This window comes from Ahaetulla prasina, chromosome 18 (genome assembly GCF_028640845.1).
Source record: "Ahaetulla prasina isolate Xishuangbanna chromosome 18, ASM2864084v1, whole genome shotgun sequence".
Lineage (NCBI taxonomy): Eukaryota > Metazoa > Chordata > Lepidosauria > Squamata > Colubridae > Ahaetulla > Ahaetulla prasina.
Window position 1 is genome coordinate 3,147,744 of NC_080556.1, and position 23,519 is coordinate 3,171,262.

A 23,519-nucleotide genomic window follows, 5' to 3' on the forward strand; every position below is an offset into this window, starting at 1 on the left:
AATTGAAATCTCTCCCCCCTCCCGCTGGCTGGGGAATTCTGGGAGTCGAAGTCCACCCATCTTGAAGTTGTCACTGTTGAGAAACTCTGCAGCCTACTCTGCTTCCGAGGAAAGATTGATGGCTTCAAGTGGCAGGTTGTTCCGCCGGCTGACAACACGAACAAGCTGGACAGATGATACCCTAACCGGTAATCAACCCCCGAAACAAATATGCAAAGAAAAAAAACAACCCAATATTTTCTGGCTTTTCATCGGAAGCCAAACCCAGGCACGCATTCAACGCTGAAATATGCGCCAGAAGGAAATTATAACCACCATGGTCAAATTTTGCATTTTTGTCTTAGGGTTAGTCATTCCTTTCAGGAAAAGGGTGTTGGGGGGGGTCTAATTTCCCATCCGTTTCTTAATTAACATCCTTGTTTTAATTTTAATGTTTCGTATTAGCACCCCCTCTGGATTTTCTATTATTTATTTATTTATTTATTTTATTTATTTTATTAAATTTTTATTATTATACTTTTCAGTCATTCCTCCAATCTCTACAAGAAAAAAATTTCAGGATCTTTCTCCCTTTTCCTGTCCCCCTTCCTCAATTTTTTTTCCCCATCATCATTGGAAAAATTAGGAAAACCGCTAGCAATTTCAAGGGAGATCTGCCCTCTGAGCCATTCCCAAGGCCAGGATAGAAACTAAATTCAATGTATTGTATTTATTTACTCATTGGGCTGGTATCAACGCCCATCTCCCCATCGGTGCCTCGCTTAAACTTGAAATTAAGATGCAAGTCTTTTAGCTTAACCGAGACGGTTAATTGCATTTTCTGCCTACGTCTCAAAATCTTGCCGATTTCTACGGCTGGCTAAGATAACGTTTCCTTTCCCGGCCCTTCAAATTGATGGGTGAAAAAAAAAAATACATAGTGCTGACCAAGCAGGGAGATTTTTTTTTAGTGCAAAAAAATATATATATGGAGATTTCAGCTTCTTTAATAGAAAACAGGCAATTTTGGTTTTTCCCTGCAGTTACTTCTGTTTTTAACTCTTAAAATCGAGGGTTGGTCTCCCTTCCCTTTGCTTTGGATTCGTATTTGTGAGTTTGCAAAGAGGAAAAATTAAAATCAATAGAGCTTTTTTCTCTGATGTTTGAAAAGCTGGGGGGGTTTTCCTCCTTCTTTGTCATTTTTTATTTTTTTTTGGAGTTTGTATTTACAAGAGAGTTGTATTTTAAAAGTCTCAAAGCTTCCCAGCAGCTGGTTTTAAAGTTTTAAAACTCAAAATATTCAGGGTGTGTTCCCCTACCCCCAGCGTGGCCTACCACGCAGGGTTATTGTAAAAAGATGGAGAAGAACACTGCTCTGTTAATTTCAACCCTGAGGGAGGGTTGAAATTAAGTAAATAAAAGAGAAATAAAATTCATTCCATGTCTGGTCACGAGAGGGCAGGAGTGAGACGTTGTTGATTTCAGCTTTTTGCAAAAAAAAACACCAGGAAAGAAACTTCCCAAATATATAGAGTACTTTATTTCAATATATAAATGTTTAGGTATTCAATGAATGACTGGCTCAGGAGAGATTTTCATTGACATGAAATGGTCTAGGATCTCCTGCTTGAGCAGGGGGTCGGACTAGAAGAGCTCCAAGGTCCCTTTCAAACTTGGCTATTGTTATTATCTGTTATGGCTGGGCTGGTGGTCGCACAATCAGCCAGATGTTCACACTGGAAATAGATTTCAATTTGTCTGAAGTGGTGTAGCAGGGGGTTGGACTAGAAGACCTCCAAGGTCCCTTTCAACTGTTTCCATTCCATTCCATTCCATTCTATTCTATATATAGATATAGTGTGGATGGATGGAGAGAGAGAGAGAGAGAGAGAGAGAGAGAGGTGGATAGAGGAATAGATAGATAGTGTTATGTATTAACAGTTGTGCCTTTAAATATTTGAGCGGGAAATCAGCACGTTGCTGATTGGACGAAGCCTCCAGCAGAACTGTATAAAAGGAGAGGTTTTTCCCCCAGCCTGTTGCTGGGTTCACCATATATTAAAGAGCTGTTGTCACTACCCTGGTCTCCAGCCTCGTTACTTCCCGAACTTAACATTGGCGACGAGGATGGGATCTCGAGGCTAAGGAGAACCAGAACCGAGCTGAAGCACGCTAGTTCCGAACCCAGCAAACTCAGGGCAGAAACGCGGAAATGGCAAACACGCCACCCGCACCGTACAACCCGGGCAAGGAGAAATGGGGAACATATATGACCCGTTCAAAGCTTTCTAGAAGCCAACGAACCACAGGATCCCTGATACCCGCAAACGGGTTTCCTTCCTAACCCATGGCGGGCCGGAGGTAAGCGAGAGTGGGGAAGCCCTGGCAGAGCCAACGCCGATACAAACGGTATCGTGGCCGACTCTGCAGACTTTGCTGAAGAACCATTTCGCACCGACGCCGCCCAAATACGCAGCGGTTTGAATTCGGAGAACGAGACAGATGGAGGCGAGTCCATCGGTGACTACATGGCCGCAAGAAGAGCGCCCAAGGACTGTGGATACCGAGACTTAGACGAAGTGCTACTCGAGCAACTCATCCGAGGGGTCATGACATCCGCCCACGGGCGACGACTGCTAGCCAGGAGCAACCTGACACTAGCCACCGCCTGGACGAGGCCAGAGCACACGAAATGTCTACTAAAGCAGCAGAGACTCTGCAAAAGCCTCTTCAATCCAAGGCGAGCGCAAAGCCAACGCCAGTACACCAGGAGGAGATTCAGTCCGAATCAAGGTGAGGCGAGGTTGAGGAAGAGGTCTGCCGACCGAGAAGCGCCACACTGAGGACCGTGACGGTGCGCGGAAGCTGCGGAGGGCAGCATCAGCGCCAACGCTGCAGGTTTAAAGACGCAACATGCCGGCGGTGTGGGAAGAAAGGACACTAGCTCAGGTTTGCAGAGCGCCCAACCTTCCGCCGAAAATTCAAATCGAATCAAAACGCGGAACCGGAAAGGCGGCCCGCGATTGGTTCAAACAAGAAAGGCGAAGTCTAACCAAACGACTGTCATTATAGGCCGCTACCAACCAAAGTGGAAAGAAGATTTTACAAAGCCCAAGATCGAGGGAGTACGGTGCAGGCTTGAAGTAGACACGGGATCAGCGCTCACCATCATGTCCTGGGACACCCTGGCGAAGTCACTGCCGGCCGTCCCGAAGCGCCATTTGCAACCACAGCGGCTACGAGTACAGGACTAGCAGGGCAATGGCATTCCTGTTCGAGGGACCACCTCCGTCCGAGTCGAGTACGGCCCTCACAAAAAGACCCTGCCCATCACAATCGTCGAAGGAACTCTGCCCAGTCTGTTGGGACTAGACTGGTTTCGTGCCCTGGGCATGGGAGTGACTGGCATCTACAGAAGTGACTGCAATTTGAAAGACATTCTCTTTAACGAGTTCGAAGATGTCTTCAAGGACTGCCTGGGCAAGTACAAGGGGACCCCTATTTCCTTCAACTTAGACCCCCAGGTAGCCCCCATTAGGCTTAAGGCGAGGAGAGTCCCTTTTGCCCTAAAACCAAAAATTGATAAGGAGCTGGACAAGCTCATAAATCAGGGGGTTTTGGTGCCAGTCGATCACGCAAAGTGGGAGACGCCAATCGTCACCCCAATCAAGTCGGACGGGTCAATTAGAATTTGCGCTGACTACAAGGCGACGCTTAACAAAGCCTTACAGAAAAGCGTGCCGGTTCCGTGGTGCAACATTTATTGCACTCCTTGGGGCAAGGGCAAGTCTTTGCAAAGTTAGACTTGGCCCAAGCCTACCAACAACTGCCAGTAGACGCCCGCACAGCCAAGCCCAAACGATTGACGCACAGGGGGGCATTCAAGTGCACCCGATTGCAATTTGGGGTTAGTGTGGCACCAGGGCTGTTCCAAAACCTGATGGAACGACTACTGCAAGGGCTCCCAGGGGTAGTTCCCTACTTCGATGATGTCCTAATTTCAGGGGAAAACATGGAGGAATTGGGGGAGCGGTTAAGAAAGGTATTGAGCATTTTCCGGACAGCCGGATTAAAAGTCAAGACAAATAAATGTCAGATAGGGGTCGAATCGGTCGATTTCTTGGGCTACCGGATAGACAAGAAAGGAATTCACCCTACTGAGAGCAAGGTTAAGGCAATTAGGAAGGCTCCAGCGCCCAAAAACAAAGCAGAGCTGCAGGCATTCCTGGGATTGGTTAATTTTTACGCGGTCTTTTTAAAGAACAAAGCAACCGTTGCGGAACCGCTGCATAGGCTCTTAGGGAAAAATACTGTTTGGTCTTGGGGAAAGTCAGAAAATAGGGCTTTTGAAGCAGTCAAGAACCTGCTCTCAAGTGATAGCCTGCTCATCCAATATCACGACTCACTACCCCTAGTGCTGGTTTGCGATGCGTCACCTTATGGGGTGGGGGCTGTACTCAGCCATAGACTTCCAAACGGCACAGAAGCCCCTATAGCTCTACTCTAGAACGATGTCCTCCCCAGAGAGGAACTACAGCCAATTAGACAAAGAAGCATTGGCCATTGTATCAGGGGTCAAAAAATTCCATGAGTATGTCTTTGGGCGGAATTTTGAAATTGTGACTGACCACAGACCGTTATTGGGACTACTGGCTGGCGACCGCCAACACCTGTGGCACTGTCGCCACGCTTGACTCGATGGACTATATTTTAGCCGCTTACTCATACAAGCTGCAGCATCGACCGGGAAAGAAGTGGGGCATGCAGACGCTTTGAGCCGATGCCCACTGCCGGGGCGATCAAGATCCCACCGGGACACCCATCCTCCTTATTGACTCGTTGGACTCTGGCCCAGTCACATCAAAGGAAGTGGCTCGCATCATACCGACATTGTGTTAAGGACTGTACTCGGTTGGGTACAGAGAGGGTGGCCGCGCCGGGCTTAACGGTTCAAAGAATTTGTTAAGAAACGTGATGAGCTCTCGGCTCAAGGGGGGTGCCTGTTATGGGGTGATCGTGTAATAATTCCTGTTAAGTTAAGGGGCAAGGTATTGGACCTCCTCCACGAGGGTCACCCAGGCATCGTGAGGATGAAGGGGTTAGCTAGGAGCTATGTATGGTGGCCACTCATGGACGCAGAGATTGCTGAGAGGGTAGGGAAATGCCAAGCTTGCCAAGAGTCCAGACCACTACCCCCAACAGCCCCAGTCAGAGAATGGGACAAGCCCCAAGGGCCTTGGTCAAGAATCCACATTGACTTTGCTGGCCCCTTTCACGGCCAAACATTCCTAGTGGTGGTGGACGCATTTTCCAAATGGTTAGAGATCATACTTATGAAGTCCACCACAGCCGAAACAGTAATCGCAACCCTGCGCCACCTATTCGCAACTCACGGGTTGCCGGACACTCTGGTGTCCGACAATGGGCCCCAATTCACGGCAGCCCAGTTTGAAGAGTACCTGGCAGAGGAAGGCATCCGACATGCCCTCTCTGCACCTTTCCACCCTGCGTCGAATGGCCTTGCAGAGCGTTCCGTCCGGAGCGCTAAGGAGGCATTGTCCAGGCTCAAGCCAGGTGACTGGCAAACAAAAATAGACTTTTTCCTAGCCGTCCAGCATAGAACCCCAAGCACAGCCACTGGGAAAAGCCCAGCCGAATTGCTAATGGGACGAAACCCCCGGTGCCCACTTGACCGTTTGAACCCCCATTACACACCCGAGGGTTACAAGGGGGAGCTAGAAAAAACAAGGGAATTGAGCATAGGCGACCGGGTGTGGGCCCGAAACTATGGGGACGGCCCTAGTTGGCTCGCAGGACAAGTAACAAGAGTAACAGGGCCAAAATCGTATGTGGTAGAGCTACCAGACAACCGAATGTGGCGGCGCCACATAGATCAGTTAAGGAAACGAATAACTGACCAAACCGAACCAACAGAGACAGGTAATGACCAATACCACTTTGAATCCACAGCTGACAATGACCCGGGGGAGGCGCAAGACTTAGCTGAGGTCCCAGAGTTCCAGCGACGCCATCAGGTCCCGAGGGAAACAGCAAGGAAAATTCCAAAATTAATCCAAGGCCGGATGGCCAAGAAAAGAGTCGGCCAATAATCCAGAGCCCGATGGCCCAGAGAAAGAGCTGGGAGGAGAAAACAGCCCTCCGACCAGCTCAAACACCACCCAGAACTGAACCGCGCAGGTCAGAAAGAACTAGGAGACGCCCAGGTTATTTGCGTGACTACGTCGAAAAATAACATGTAAATAAATATGTAAATAAGACCAAGTGTTTTCTGGGAGGGGAGGAGTGTTATGTATTAACAGTTGTGCCTTTAAATATTTGAGCGGGAAATCAGCACGTTGCTGATTGGACGAAGCCTCCAGCAGAACTGTATAAAAGGAGAGGTTTTTCCCCCAGCCTGTTGCTGGGTTCACCATATATTAAAGAGCTGTTGTCACTACCCTGGTCTCCAGCCTCGTTACTTCCCGAACTTAACAGATAGATAGATAGATAGATAGATAGATAGATAGATAGATAGATAGATAGATAGATAGATAGATAGATAGATAAATGTAGATAGATAGAGATAGAGAGATAGAGAGATAGAAAGAGATAGAGATCGATCGATAGATGATAGATAGAGATAGATAGATAGATAGATAGATAGATAGATAGATAGATAGATAGATAGATATAGAGATAGATAGATAAATGTAGATAGATAGAGATAGAGAGATAGAAAGAGATAGAGATCGATCGATAGATGGTAGATAGATGTAGATAGATAGATAGATAGATAGATAGATAGATAGATAGATAGATAGATAGATAGATAGATAGATATAGAGCTAGGGATAGATAGAGATAGATTGATAGATGATAGATAGATGTAGATCTATCTATCATCTATTGACCTCACCCTATTCCTAAGAGGACCATAAGGGGCGTGCATAAGAGCACAAACGTGCCTACCGTTCCTGTCCTATTGTTTTTCTTTTTTTCTTCATATATATATATATATATATATATATATATATGCTTATACTTCCTTATATTTCCTCATATATATGTTTATATACTATATAATCTTTATGTGTGATGCTTATATATATATGGAGATTTCAGCTTCTTTTTGCTCCCAGAAGCACGTGCTGAAGCCTGAAGATGACGAATGAGACTTCAAACGCTGCCAAGACACTTCCAATTTTACACGGAGAAAACCCAACAACCAAAGACCTATATACAAACAATTCGTGAAACCTCAGAAAACAATATATATATATATATATATATATATATATATATATATATGCTTATACCTCCTAATATTTCCTCATATATATGTTTATATACTATATAATCTTTTTGTGTGATGCTTATATGTATTGTTGTGACAAATAAAATAAAAGAGATAATAATAATAATAATAATAATAATAATAATAATAATAATAGATACCTAGGATGCTGGCAGCAACCCAGTTCAACCATTAGCACCAGTCAATGGTATTTGTGATGCCTTTTGAAAGTTCAGTTGACTGAGTTTCATGTTTAATGAATAAAGATAATAATAATAGATACCTAGGATGCTGGCAGCAACCCAGATCAATCATCAGCACCAGTCAATGGTATTTGTGATGCCTTTTGAATGTTCAGTTGACTGAGTTTCATGTTTAATGAATAAAGATAATAATAATTTGCTTATCCCATGTCGTTGATAAGGACTCGATAGGTAGACAAAATGCCAAAAGCCAATCCGAACATCTGGCTGACTGTGCGAATAATAACAATAATCGAAACGTACAATTTATTGACATCGCGGTACCAGGAGATGCCAGAGTCAAGAAAAGAACTGGAAAAAATCACGAAATATCGCAACCTGGCCATCGAAACTACACACGGATGAAACATGTCACAGTGGTACCCATTGTCATCGGGCATTTGGTACCATGTCCAAGAATTTTACAAAACACATCAAGAAATTGCAGCTTCGCGATAACACCAGTGGAACTGCAAAAAACTGCGCTACTCGGAACATTGTACATCTTAAGAAGGTCCTTGGTTGATACCTAGGATGCTGGCAGCAACCCAGATCAATCATCAGCACCAGTCAATGGTATTTGTGATGCCTTTTTGAATGTTCAGTTGACTGAGTTTCATGTTTAATGAATAAAGATAATAATAATAGATACCTAGGATGCTGGCAGCAACCCAGATCAATCATCAGCACCAGTCAATGGTATTTGTGATGCCTTTTGAAAGTTCAGTTGACTGAGTTTCATGTTTAATGAATAAAGATAATAATAATTTGCTTATCCCATGTCGTTGATAAGGACTCGATAGGTAGACAAAAATGCCAAAAGCCAATCCGAACATCTGGCTGACTGTGCGAATAATAACAATAACAATAATCGAAACGTACAATTTATTGACATCGCGGTACCAGGAGATGCCAGAGTCGAAGAAAAAGAACTGGAAAAAAATCACGAAATATCGCAACCTGGCCATCGAAACTACACACGGATGAAACATGTCACAGTGGTACCCATTGTCATCGGGCATTTGGTACCATGTCCAAGAATTTTACAAAACACATCAAGAAATTGCAGCTTCGCGATAACACCAGTAGCGGAACTGCAAAAACTGCGCTTACTCGGAACATCGTACATCTTAAGAAGGTCCTTGGTTGATACCTAGGATGCTGGCAGCAACCCAGTTCAACCATTAGCACCAGTCAATGGTATTTGTGATGCCTTTTGAAAGTTCAGTTGACTGAGTTTCATGTTTAATGAATAAAGATAATAATAATATGATTTGTATTTGTGATGCCTTTTGAAAGTTCAGTTGACTGAGTTTCATGTTTAATGAATAAAGATAATAATAATATGATTTGTATTTGTGATGCCTTTTGAATGTTCAGTTGACTGAGTTTCATGTTTAATGAATAAAGATAATAATAATATGATTTGTATTTGTGATGCCTTTTGAATGTTCAGTTGACTGAGTTTCATGTTTAATGAATAAAGATAATAATAATAATAATAATAATATGATTTGTATTTGTGATGCCTTTTGAAAGTTCAGTTGACTGAGTTTCATGTTTAATGAATAAAGATAATAATAATATGATTTGTATTTGTGATGCCTTTTGAAAGTTCAGTTGACTGAGTTTCATGTTTAATGAATAAAGATAATAATAATAGATACCTAGGATGCTGGCAGCAACCCAGATCAATCATCAGCACCAGTCAATGGTATTTGTGATGCCTTTTTGAATGTTCAGTTGACTGAGTTTCATGTTTAATGAATAAAGATAATAATAATAATAATAATAATAATAATAATAATAATAATAATAATAATAATAATAATAATAATAATATGATTTGTATTTGTGATGCGTTTTTGAATGTTCAGTTGACTGAGTGTCATGTTTAAAGAATAAAAGAGATAATAATAATATAACAACAATAACATAATTAATAATAATAATTTGCTTATCCCATGTCGTTGATAAGGACTCGATAGGTAGACAAAAATGCCAAAAGCCAATCCGAACATCTGGCTGACTGTGCGAATAATAACAATAACAATAATCGAAACGTACAATTTATTGACATCGCGGTACCAGGAGATGCCAGAGTCGAAGAAAAAGAACTGGAAAAAAATCACGAAATATCGCAACCTGGCCATCGAAACTACACGGCTACGGATGAAACATGTCACAGTGGTACCCATTGTCATCGGGGCATTTGGTACCATGTCCAAGAATTTTACAAAACACATCAAGAAATTGCAGCTTCCCGCGATAACACCAGTAGCGGAACTGCAAAAAACTGCGCTACTCGGAACATCGTACATCTTAAGAAGGTACTTGGTTGAAACCTAGGATGCTGGCAGCAACCCAGTTCAACCATTAGCACCAGTCAATGGTATTTGTGATGCCTTTTTGAAAGTTCAGTTGACTGAGTTTCATGTTTAATGAATAAAGATAATAATAATAATAATAATAATAATAATAATAATAATAATAATAATAATAATAATAATAATAATAATAATAATAATAGATACCTAGGACGCTGGCAGCAACCCAGATCAACCATTAGCACCAGTCAATGGTATTTGTGATGCCTTTTTTAAAGTTCAGTTGACTGAGTTTCATGTTTAATGAATAAAGTAAATAGTAGTAATAATAATAATAATAATAATAATAATAATAATAATAATAATAATAATAATAATAATAATAATATGATTTGTTTTTTGGAAGGGAAAAAACCCTGATGCGGATGAAGGTTGATGCCAGCTGGCATTTGTGATTTGACGTTGTTGTAGATTGAATCATAATTGATTAAACTTGTAGGCTAAACAAGTCCCAGTGGGGGCTGGGAAGCCTCCAAGGAAATGCCAAAAAATTGGGAGGGAAGGATAAAATTGGCTTTTTGTCATTCTTCCATTTTTTGGGTGGCCCCCCCCCAAAAAATATATATATATTTTTCTCTGTCTCCCTAAAAGGACACACCGGCTTAATATCCAGAAGTCCCAATTAAACAGGAAGAAGGGTTTCATCCTGACGATAATCTTGTAAGGTAGGACAAGGAGCAAAATAGGCCCCCAACCCATCCAAACACACATTGCTGTACCAGGATTTGAACTCGGGCCTCAATTTTGGTAAAACTCTCCCCAAATCCCACCTTTTCAAATTTCTCCCTCTGGATCGAATAAAATCCAAACTTTTGTAATTTGCTGGGCTCCATCAATGGGAAGGAAATGTTTGCGTTACGCTGCGCAAAATTACTCTCCCTTATCCCTATTTTGACTTGAATGTGATTTATTTAAACGCCTCTGCTTTTTAAATTCTTGATTCCAGTTGCATTTCTTTCGATATACATATTTGGATGCTGCTTTTGAGGCAGAGAAGAGCAACTAAGATGATTAGGGGACTGGAGACTAAAACATACAATGAACGGTTGCAGGAATTGGGCATGTCTAGTTTGATGAAAAGAAGGACTAGGGGAGACAGGATAGCAGTCTTCCAATATTTCAGGGGCTGCCCCAAAGAAGAGAGGGAGTCAAGCTATTCTCCAAAGCACCTGAGGGCAGGAGAAGAAGCAACAGATGGAAACTCATCAAGGAGAGAAGCAGCCTGGGACTAAGGAGAAATTTCCTTACAGTGAGAACAATTAACCAGTGGAACAACTTGCCACCAGAAGTTGTGAATGCTCCAATACTGGAGGTTTTTAAGAAGATATTGGACAACCATTGGTCTGAAATGGTATATGTTCTCCTGCTTGAGCAGGGGGTTGGACTAGAAGACCTTCAAGGTCCCTTCCAAATCTGTTATTCTGTTATTTGTTTAACCATATGCTATATATATTTATATCCATATATATCCTGTATCCTGTTTTCTATCTATCTGTCTGTCTGTCTGTCTATCTATCTATCTTTATATATTTATCTCTATCTATTTATCTATCTGTATCTATATCTATTTATCTATCATCTTCTATCCATCCATCCATCCATCCCTTATTTCTCTCTATCCCTCTGTCATCTATCTATCTATCTATCTATCTATCTATCTATCTATCTATCTATCTATCTATCTCTTATCTATTTATCTATCTGTATCTGTATCTATATCTATATCTATCTATCTATGCACCAAGACAAATTCCTTGTGTGTCCAATCACACTTGGCCAATAAAATTCTATTCTATTCTATTCTATTCTATCATCTATCCATCCATCCATCCATCTTATTTCTATCTTTCTATCCCTCTATCATTTATCTATCTATCTATCTATCTATCTATCTATCTATCTATCTATCTATCTATCTATCTGTCTGTCTTATTTCTTTCTTTCTATCTATCTATCTATCTATCTATCTATCTATCTATCTATCTATCTATCTATCTATCTATCTATCTATCTTCTATTTCTACATATTCTACATACACATTCTATATATATATCCCAGGAGAGGCTTGGAAGCTTGGAAGTTTTTACGATGGGGAAAACGGGGAGTTTTTGCTCTCCCACGGCCTCTCCAGACTTTAGAAGAAAAAGTTAGGATACCCCGGCCATAAAGACATAAAAAAAAAAAAAAAGAAAGAAAAAACCGGTGCAATTTGCTCCTTTTATTTGCTCGTTTCAAAGTCACAGGCTCTTCCGAATTTTAGCCGGGCGTGCGATATTTAGTGCCCGGCGTGGCTTTCCAAAGACATTCTTCCCCGCATGATTGCCAGATGTTTGGTGTGTGTTGTTTTTTTGGGGGTTTGTTTTTTTTTTAAGGCACATGCAAGATTTCAAAAGAGGAGGGAGAGAAAAAAAAAGAAACAAGCAAAAAAAAAACAAAACCCCAAACACAAAACGTTTCGGCTTCTTTTCCCAGATGGGCTGTCTCCTTTCCCACTGAAGACAAAGGCGAGCCAAGGAGTGGAACTAATGTGTTTTTTTGTGAACGGCACACGCCGTTGTGTCAAGGGTGGGTGCCATTCAGAAAAAGTGTGGGAAAGACCGAGGATTTCCAAACCTCCCCAGGATGAAGGGTCTTAGCCATGTGGCAGGGAAGCCGGCCTTTTGGGGCTGGGGGGGGGGGACGAAGCTGCGTGGCTTCTACCAAGGATGCGACGCCGCTTAAAACAATGAAAGGGACGCCGGAGGTCTTCTAGTCCGACCCCTTCTGCCCAAGGCAGAAGACATTCCCCTCTGGACAAATGTGGGTGTTACCCCACCCCCCCCACCACTACCTCTTTCTACATTCTCGCTGGTTTTCAAAAGGGGTCCTTGGCCATTGAGGCTTCCTCTTTGCTGGGCCATTCTACGAAAATCTGGATTCCTGGCAAACGATTTATTTTATTATTATTTTTTCAAAATGAATCTTGAACCCTTGCAGAAATCCTAAACGGAGCCTTGCATTTTCAAACCAGTTATTATTATTATTATTATTATTATTATTATTATTATTATTATTATTATTATTATTATTATTATTAATTTGAATTTATATCCCGCCCTTCTCCGAAGACTCAGGGCGGCTTACATTGTGTAAGGCAATAGTCTCATCCATTTGTATATTATATACAAAGTCAACTTGTATTGCCCCACCAACAATCTGGGTCCTCATTTTACCTACCTTATAAAGGATGGAAGGCTGAGTCAACCTTGGGCCTGGTGGGACTCGAACCTGCAGTAATTGTAATTGCAGGCAGCTGTGTGTTATAATAATAATAATAATTATTATTATTATTATTTCCAGTCAATCAAATCAGAATAGAGCTGGGAGGGACCTCGGAGGTCTTCTAGTCCAACCCACTGCTCAAGCAGGAGATCAAAACCATTTCAATCAATCAGAATAGAGCTGAAAGGGACCTTGGAGGCCTTCTAGTCCACCCCTTGCTCAAGCAGGAGACCCTATAGTGGCTGTCCAGTCTCTTCTTAAAAACCTCCAGGGTTTTTAAGAAGCAGCCCCCCACACCTTCTGGAGGCAAGTTGTTCGACCGATTAATTGTTACCAGCATGAGGAAACTTAAAATCAAATAAAAATAGGAAAGAATCGAAGTAAGGGTAAAAGAAAGAATACCATCAAGAAGTAATAATAAGCCTAAATCAGAATGATCACAAGTAGTACAAGAATAATACAGCAGCTGCTCTAATTTGTGCTCATTTCCTGGATAGGCTGTTCCTTCCCCTCCCTTAACCCCCCAAAGTTTTTATTAAGAGTTTATCATAATATAAAATACAAATGGAAGAGATTGGAAAGGCGAAGAAAAGGAATTTTTTTTTAAAAAAAGGAAAAGAAAAAATAAGGCTTCTGACATTTTGGTAGAATAACAAAATTCAGCGGGCACCTAAAATTTCAGCTTTACATTTCCAGAAGATGCAAACGACCGGTGTTTAGAATAGTATAGGCTGGCCTTTGGAGAGGAATGAAATAAATCGTTCATTAAATTTGATGTGGTGAATGCTCCAACAAAGTTGTGAATGCTCCAACACTGGAAAATTTTAAGAAAATGTTGGATAACCATTTATCTGAAGGGGTATAGGGTTTCCTGCCTGGGCAGGGGGTTGGACTAGAAGACCTCCAAGGTCCCTTCCAACTCTGTTATTATTGTTGTTGTTGTTGTTGTTGTTATTAACACAAAATGACAGTCTACACAGCAAACAAGATAACTATGCTGGATTTCATATCACAGATCACTAGTCGAACACTTCCTTATTATTACTATTATTATTATTATTATTATTATTATTATTATTATTATTATTATTATTATTATTATTATTATTATTATTTTATTCACACAACATGACAGTCTACACAGCAAACAAGATATCTATGCTGGATTTCGTATCACAGATCACTAGTCAAACACTTCCTTATTAATGTTATTATTATTATTATTATTGTTATTATTATTATTATTTATTTATTTATTTATTTATTTATTTGATTTTTATGCCGCCCTTCTCCCGAAGGACTCAAGGCGGTGTACAGGCAGAATAAAACAAGCAATACAAAATACAATTAAATAATAATACAATTATTATTTTATTTACACAAAATGACATTATACACAGCAAACGAGATAACTATGCTGGATTTTGTATCACAGATCACTAGTCGAACACTTCCTTATTATTACTACTATTATTATTATTATTATTATTATTATTATTATTATTGTTGTTGTTGTTGTTGTTATTGTTATTGTTATTGTTATTGTTATTATTATTATTTTATTCACACAAGATGACAGTCTACACAGCAAACGAGATAACTATGCTGGATTTTGTATCACAGATCACTAGTCGAACACTTCCTTATTATTGTTATTATTATTATTATTATTAAATCTGCAGAGCTGCCCATCAGCCTGAAGGAACTCTGGTGGGGAATTTTTCTGCCTTCCTCCACTTCCTCCCCCACCACCCATTTCATCTTCTCTTCTTCCCCCCCCCCACCCCCCAACTCCCTCCCACGTCTGCCAGGCTGCAGGCAGATGTGGGGCCGTGAGTCTGGGACCCGTCAGCGGAGCTTCGGGGGGCCTTGAGTTTCCCACACCGCAGCCCCATTCAAGCCATTGAAGGCTGTTGAGAACGGAAGTGTGCCACTTTACAAGCCGAATTAGCGATGCTATTTGACTTTCTTTTGTGCCCGGGGTGAGAATCGAGGAGGGGGGTAGTGGTGGGTTGTCCCCCACCCCCACCCCGCGTCCCTCCAAAAGGACCATCTGCATTGCATTGACCAGCCCTTGGGTTTGCCAAAAGCCATTGATCACACGGAGGGGCTGAAAAGAGGCTGGGGGCTGAGAAGCTTGTCTCTTTTTCCCCCACGCCATAGTTTAACATCTGGCTAAGAGGCTAAGAGGAGGAGGATGGAGGATGAAGGTGAAGGAGGGGGGAATGAAGAGCAGGGGAGAGTTTGAAAGAACTGTAGAGATTTGGATGTGGGGGGGGGGACTTAAGGGATGAGGCCAATCCTTCGTCCATCCGGAAGATGAAGTCCCGTCTCCCGCCCCCCCACCAAAAAGGACAACTGAGTTTCCTTTGTTTTTCTCCGAAGACGTTTCGCTTCTCAGCCGAGAAGCTTCTTCAGTTCTTCGGTCGTTCTTCGAAGACGTTTCGCTTCCCCTCCGAGAGAAGCTTCTTCGGTTCTGACTGGATGGCGGGGAGCTGAGGAAGCCCCCTTGGAGGAGAAGCGAAAGGTTTTCAGAGAAAAAACCAAGAGACTCCAGTTGCCTCTTGGAAAAATAAATAAATAAGAACTTTTGGGACAACGGTGACCTGGATGACTGAGAATCTCCACTGACACGAGGACTCCGAATCAGAAGAGAGCTGGAAGGGACCTTGGAGGTCTTCTAGCCCAACCCCTTACTCAAGCAGGAAACTCTAGACCAGTGGTCACCCAACCAGTGGTCACCAACCATTAGTGGTCCGCGAGAAAATTTTGGTGGTCCGTTGAAAAACTTATTTGCATTTTTATATTGCACTAAATACTATTTATCTTTTTTTTTAAAAATTCATGTTAGTGGTCCGCAGGATTTAAAATTATAAATGTAGCGGTCCCTGAGGTCGGAAAGGTTAGTGACCCCAGCTCTAGACTATTTCAATCGATCAACCAATCAGAATAGAACTGGAAGGGACCTCGGAGGTCTTCTAGCCCAACCCCCTGCTCCAGCAGGAGGCAATAGACCACTTCAATCAATCTATCGTTCACCAGAGATTTGGAAGGGACCTCGGAGGTCTTCTAGTCCAACCCCTGGAGATCCTGGACAGGGTGAGGAAGAAGACGGGGAGGGGGGGGAGAGTGATTTTAGTCTCTCAATTGGAAAGTCACCAGCCACGGCCAAGAGATGGGGGGTGGGGGGTGTCAGGGTTCTCAGCGGCCTCAAGAAAACCTCAAAGCCACCATGTTCCCATTTTGGAGACCTAATGGGTTCTTCCCACTGGGCACCAGTCCTGTGCAGCAGGCTGGGCCGTTGTGGGGTGGGGGGGTGGGGGGCAGGAGGGTTGAGGAAGCTGGGAAGGTCAGCTCTTTCCCACATCCCGGGACCCTTCCCCACAAAACCCACAAGCTGGCTTTTGTTTTCACCCACGGCTGGCTATTGACGTGCAAAAGAGCTCCCATCCCACCCACCCAAGCCACCCCCTCCCCAGCTTTTCAGAGTTAATAAAAGCAGGAAATAATAAATCCCTCCTAGGCCCTGGAGGGAAAGGGACGAGGGCTGGGAATTTGCTGCACGAGGCAGGATGAAAAAGCCGGGGGGGGGGCCACGACCCCACCCCACAGCCTTCCCGGGGGCGTGTGGGTTTGGAGAGTTGAGGGTGGGGGGGGGGAGAGGTGAACCCAAGTCAAAAGACTGAGCCCTGCTGAGAATTTTTTTTGGGGTGTGTGTGTGTGTGTGGAGCGCACGGGGAAGGCGGAAATGAGGAGAGGGGGGAGGGTCTTCCCCTGATACACACACACACACACACACACACCCGTAGGGGTTCCAGCCACAGGTTGGCGTGGAGCGGCTGCCTTTGTGAGGTTGGCGTTGTTGCAATAAGAAGAGATGGGGCTTGTCTGAAATGGTCTAGGCCGGGGTTTCCTGCCTGACCAGGGGGTTGGACTAGAAGACCTCCAAGGTCCCTTCCAACTCTGTTTATTCTGTTCTATTCTATATTCTATTCTATTCTATTCTATTCTATTCTATTCTATTCTATTCTATTCTATTCTTTAATTCCTCTTCTCTTCTCTTCTCTTCCCTTCCTTTCTCTTCTCTTCTCTTCTCTTCTCTTCTCTTCTTTTCTCTTCCCTTCCCTTCCCTTCTCTTCTCTAATTCCTCTTCTCGTCTCTTCTCTTCTTTAATTCCTCTTCTCGTCTCTTCTCTTCTTTAATTCCTCTTCTCTTCTCTTATTCCTCTTCTCTTCTCTTCTCTTCTCTTCTCTTCTCTTAATTCCTCTTCTCTTCTCTTCTCTTCTCTTCTCTTCTCTTAATTCCTCTTCTCTTCTCTTCTCTTCTTTAATTCCTCTTCTCTTCTCTTATTCCTCTTCTCTTCTCTTCTCTTAATTCCTCTTCTCTTCTCTTCTTTAATTCCTCTTCTTTTCTTTTCTCTTCTCTTCTTCCTCCTTCTTTAATTCCTCTTCTCTCCTTTAATTCCTCTTCTCTTCTCTTCTTTAATTCCTCTTCTCTTCTCTTGATATTGTGCAGGTTGGCACCATGCAGCGCCAATGGGACGTCCACCGGCAGGGGCTTTAGGGTGACGCCCCTCACCCAGAGCGGACCGGTGGCCTCTTCCGCCACAGGTAGTCCTTGATCTACAACGATTTGCTTAGTGACCGTTGGACCGTTACAACGGGGCAGGGAAAAAAGGGACCTTTGAGCCGGGGTGGGACTAGACAACCTCTAGGGTCCCTTCTCTTCACACACACACCCCCACAACTCTGCTTCCTCTCTGGCAATTCCCCCTATCCCCTTTTTTCTGCCCTGATCTTTAAACCCCGCTTGCCCCATCTACTTCGGGGGGGGGGGCTCCACCCAGCATGGAAAAAAAGAGACTCTGTGCGCCCACGCAGCCAGTAAAATGGGAAATTTTCTCTTTCTTCCTGCCCTGTTTGTGTTTGGGTGTGTGTGTGTGTGTGTGTGTGTTTCCAGTTCCCCCCCCCCGCCCTCCCCCTCCCCCCCCCGCCAAGGAACCACGTGTTGCTTGCAGCGGGCCATGGATGCTCTGTCAAAGGCTGGGTGGGTTCCAGTTCGCCTGCCTTTCCCACACTCCCCCCTCGGGTGTTAACACAATAGAAGTGTGCCTTGGCACCACCGGAGACATTAGTGACAGCGCTTGAACCTCAATGGTGGGTTTTGAGGGGGTGGGGGGGAGAGAGAGAAGGCCCGGTCCCAAAAGGCCATCTGGTTAATGGTGAGAATCCCACAGGACCAATTGGAAGCGCTTTGATCTGCCCGCCAGCCGCCCCTTTAAAACAAAGTTTTTACGACTTTTGAAGAGGCGTGGACTTCAACTCCCAGAATTCCCCAGGCTGTGTGTGTGTGTGTGTGTGTGTGTGTGTGTGTCTGTGTCTGTGTCTGTGTCTGTGTGTCTGTGTATGGTGGGGGGATTCTGGGAGTTGAAGTCCATGTTTCTTTTTTTTCTATTCTCTATTCTTTATTCTCTATTCTCTATTCCCTAATCCTTATTCTGTCCTGTCCTATCCTATCCTATCCTATCCTATCCTATCCTATCCTATCCTATCCTATCCTATTCCTATTCCATTTCTATTTCTATTTCTATTTCTATTTCTATTTCTATTCTATTCATTCCATTCTCTATTCTCTATTCTCTATTCTCTAATCCTTATTCTATTCTATTTCTATTCTCTATTCTCTAATCTTTATTCTATTCTATTTCTATCTCTATTCTCTATTCTCTAATCCTTATTCTATTCTATTTCTATTCTCTATTCTCTAATCCTTATTCTAATTCTAATTCTATTCTATTCTATTCTATTCCTATTCTATTCTATTTTATTTTATTTTATTCTATTTTTATTCTATCTATTTCTATTCTATTTCTATTCTATTGCTATTCTATTCTATTCTATTCTATTCTATTCTATTCTATTCCTATTCCTATTCCTATTCCTATTTCTATTCTATTTCTATTCTATTCTATTCTATTCTATTCTATTCTATTCTATTCTATTCCTATTCTTATTCCTATTCCTATTCCTATTCTTATTCCTATTCCTATTCCTATTCTGTTCTGTTCTGTTCTGTTCTGTTCTGTTCTATTCTATTCTATTCTATTCTATTCTATTCTATTCTATTCTATTCTTCTAGTTTATTAATACTTTGCATAAACAAATTGATCCAGACAATGCACTATTTATCAAGCACTCCTTTATTTTAAAGAAGAAGAAAAAAAACCCGCATAAATAAAATTCCCCAAAAAAAAAAGAAAAAGAAAAGGAAAGGGAACAAAAAAAAGGGAATGCTAGTGATCCCAGATCGAGGGGAGGGGGAAGGGGGCTGCTTGGAAAAAGGGGGATTGGGAGTCGAGATTTGATTTTTCCCAGGGATTCTGGCCCTTTGGGCCCTCCGTGGCTTTGTGTGCCATTCCGCAGGCAGAAGGCGACTCTCTCCCAAGGCATTGAAAATCAGTCTAGCGTGGGCTAAACGGGTGTGGGGGGGGGCTCCCCTCCGTTCCCACCACGAGCCTGGATTGGCCGGAGGCGAGTGTGGGAAATGCCAACTCGTGTGAAACTCACAGCGTTCCCCAGCCAAGGATGGGTATAAATAGAGGAAGGGACTCGGGAGGTTACATCCAGCTGACCAGCCTCTCTCTGACGGCTTTTCCTTCTCGCTCTCTTTTCTTCTCTTGCTGACCGAGAAATGGCCCCCGCTGGCAGCGCCCGATGCCACTTGCACCTGGACGGGGAGAAGATGCTGGCCAAGGAAAAAAATAAGGTAATTTGGGGTGCGTGTATGCAAACCACCCGGGTGCTCCCATCCCTGCAGGTTTTGAAGAAGAGATTGGACAGATGGTCTAGTAGTTTTTCCTGCCTGAGCAGGGGGGGGTTGGACTAGAAGACCTCCAAGGTCCCTTCCAGCTCTATTCTGATTGATTGATTGATTGAAATAAAAAAAATAAAAAACCCACTGGGGGTTGGACTAGAAGACCTTCCAACATCCCTTCCGACTCTGTAATTCTGTTACATCTGGGTCCCTGGCAAGCTTCCTTGAGCTTCCCTCCAGTTGGCTTTTAGCAAGTTAAATAAAGAAATAAATAAATAAACCAAAACAGGATGTAATTCAGATATGCAGGTTTTTTTGAACAGGGACAGGCAGCGAAATGGAAAATGTCAACGTGCTGGGAACAGGCAGGGAAAGGAAAGGAAAGGAAAGGAAAGGAAAGGAAGGAAGGAAGGAAGGAAGGAAGGAAGGAAGGAAAGAAAGAAAGAAAGAAAGAAAGAAAGAAAGAAAGAAAGAAAGAAAGAAAGAAAGAGAAAGAAAGAATTGTCCAGTTGGAGCTCTGTAGAGAAGGATGTTTTGCCCAGTAGAATCGTAGAAATGGAGGGCACCTCAGAGGTCATCCAATCTAACCCCGCTGCCCAGATAACAGCTTGGTAGTTAATTATCCTCTGTTTGAAGGCCTCCTCAAAAAAAAAAAAAGGCAGACAATTCTAAACTTGATTGCAGGAAACAATTGTCTTTCTAAAGGGAAGAGAGTTTTTTTTTTTCTCTGCTCCCTCAAAAATCTCACGAATTTTGTGTTTAGCTTGAAGTTTTAATATTTCTTTTTTTTTCTTCTTTCCTTCCCCCCCTTCCCTTCCTCCCTCCATCCCCCCCTTCCTTCTGTCCTTCCTTTCTTCTCTCTTCTCTTCTCTTCTCTTCTCTTCTCCTCTTCTCTTCTCTTCCCTCTCCTCTCTTCGTTCTTTCTCGCAGCTGAGAAAACCGGTGGTGGAGAAAATGCGCCGCGACCGAATTAACAGCAGCATCGAACAGCTAAAAGTTTTGCTGGAGAGGGAATTCCGGTGCCACCAGCCCAATACGAAGTTGGAGAAAGCTGACATTTTAGAAACCGCCGTCACTTATTTGAAGAAACAGCGTCAGATGCAGGAATCAGGTACGACGAGGTCTCACTCATCATCTTCAGGCTGGTGCTTTCGGCTTCGTGCTTGTGCGAGCAAAGCGTGGTCGGAGCTGCCAGTCTCTCTATAAATACTGGTGGGGAAGTGGGGAGTGTTGCCCAGAGAGAGAAATATCGGCCTCTACCTAGGATCGAACTCACAGTCTCCTGATTGTGAGACGAGAGCTCCACCTCTAGGCCACTGCCACTCCGTGTGTGTGTGTGTGTGTGTGTGTGTGTGTGTGTGTGTGTGTGTGTGTGTATCATCTTCTTTTAATCCCTTGCTGGGTGGAGTCTGGGCAACTGAATGGAGCTGAGTGTTTCCTGGCTGGATGCCTTTCCTGTTGCCAGTGCTGAGTTTTGTCCAGCAGATATATTTTTCATTGTGCCCAGAGAGAGAAATATTGGCCTCTACCTAGGATCGAACTCGCAGCCTCCCGATCCGTGAGGCGAGCACTCTTTTGAGCAAACGTGACCAAGGGCGACGGAGAACAATTTGCAAAACGTTTCTTCTCCTTCAAGCCCGAGACTGACAGCGGTCAATCTTGTCTTTCTTTTTGTTTCTAGGCGTGAAAACCCCCGAATTCGACTTCCACACGGGTTACCTGCGCTGCTTAAGGGAAGCCTTCTGTTTCCTTTCCTTCTGCCAGCCCAGGAGGGAGACCCAAACACGGCTGATCAAGCATTTCTGCAAAATTCACGCCATCTCGGACGCCGCCTTCGCTGTCCTCTCGTCTCCTGCGCCCAAGAAACCCTCCGCGGAGAAGAAGAAGAAGCCCACCCCGGGGGTCTCCACGTTTATTTGGAGACCATGGTAGAGCCGGTGGCCAAGCACCTGAAGATCCCCCCCCTCCCCCCGCAAGAGGTCCTTTGAAAGGTCCTCTCAACTCCAGTTAGGAAACAGTGGATTTGCAACGAGGAGAAGAATGGGGGGGGGGTCCTCCCCTGTTGTTGGGGAGGGTAAAAGAAAGCCCCCTTCTCTTTCCCGCGTTTTTTTTTTCCTTCATAGTGAAGGGATGAGATCTGCAAGAACAGAGAGACAATATATATATATATATATATTTATATATATATATATATATATATATATATATATATATATATATATATATATATATATATCTGCTTTTTCTTTGCAAAGCTCCTTGGCTGGATCAAACCCAGTGGGTTTAGGGGCTGGGGGCTTCTTATCAGATCTGGAAGCTGCTTTGCTGCTTAGAAAGAAGGGTGGTTTGGTTTTTGTTTTTTTTAAAGTAGTTTGTATCCCCCCCCCAAAAAAAAGTTGGCCTCCTTCCTTCTCCTTCTTTCTTTCCTTCCCCTTTTTCTTTCTTTTTCCCCCTCTCTCCCTTACTTCTCTTCCTTTTTATTTCTTCTTTTTCTTCCTTTTCTTTCGGCCCTTCCTCTCTCCCTCTGCCTTCTCCTTCCTTCCCCTCTCCTTTTCCCCTTCTTTCTTTTCTTCCTTTCCTCCCTCCCTTTTCTTCCCTGCTTCCTTCCTTCATTGCTTCCTTCCCCTTTCTCCTGCTTTCTCCTTCCTTCTTTCCTTTTTTTCCTCCCTCCCTCCCTTTCCTTCCTTGCTTCCTTCCTTCCTTCCTTGCCACATTCCCCTTTCTCTTGCTTTCTCCTTCCTTCTTTCCCTCCCTCCCTTTCCTTCCTTGCTTCCTTCCTTCCTTGCCATGTTCCCCTTTCTCTTGCTTTCTCCTTCCTTCTTTCCCTCCCTCCCTTTCCTTCCTTGCTTCCTTCCTTCCTTGCCACGTTCCCCTTTCTCTTGCTTTCTCCTTCCTTCTTTCCCTCCCTCCCTTTTCTTCCCTGCATCCTTCCTTCCTTGCCTCTTTCCTTGCCATCTTCCTCTTTCTCCTTCCTTTCTTCCTCCCTCCCTCCTTCCTTCTTTCCATTCCTTCTTTCTTTCTTTCCTTCCTGCCTTCCTTCCTTCCTTCCTTCCCTCCCTCCCTCCCCCTAACCCTCACCTCTTCCCATTTTTAAGGAAACAACACCCCCCCCCCGTCCTGCAAATCCCTACACCCTCGGGAGGTGGACTTTATAAAAAGTTTCTTTCGTTTTTGTCAGAAATCTTCTCGCCTTTTGTGAAGGCTTTGCTGACTTACGTATCTTTAATAAGGAGAAAAGTATTGTGGGTACGACAATGGAATGGCTGGAAGTGACCGGCCACAGAATTTTGTATCAATGGATGATGCTTTCAGATTATTGCTGTGGTTTAAATTCCTCTGATGCCAATTAAATATATATGTGTACATATATATGTTTACACACATGTGCGTGCTTCCATCTTATCTGTGGGTGAATTCTTCCTTTCGGATTCTAGACTAGTCCAATCAATCAAACCAATACAAAAACACAAACGTCTTTGGAATGGAAACGTGAGAGGGGTTGGTTGTGATTTTGGAGGTAGACTGCTCCTGTACCCGGCAGT

At 43.3% G+C, this 23,519-nt stretch overlaps 1 protein-coding gene across 1 annotated transcript; it reads left to right on the forward strand.

The window, feature by feature from the left end:
* Positions 1–19,533: 19,533 nt before the first annotated feature.
* Positions 19,534–22,100, forward strand: HES5 (hes family bHLH transcription factor 5). Its single transcript, XM_058161222.1, has 3 exons — positions 19,534–19,929; positions 20,908–21,088; positions 21,659–22,100. The coding sequence occupies exons 1-3, from the start codon at positions 19,855–19,857 to the stop codon at positions 21,907–21,909; spliced, it is 507 nt and encodes a 168-aa protein (XP_058017205.1). The 5' UTR covers positions 19,534–19,854; the 3' UTR covers positions 21,910–22,100.
* Positions 22,101–23,519: the final 1,419 nt, after the last annotated feature.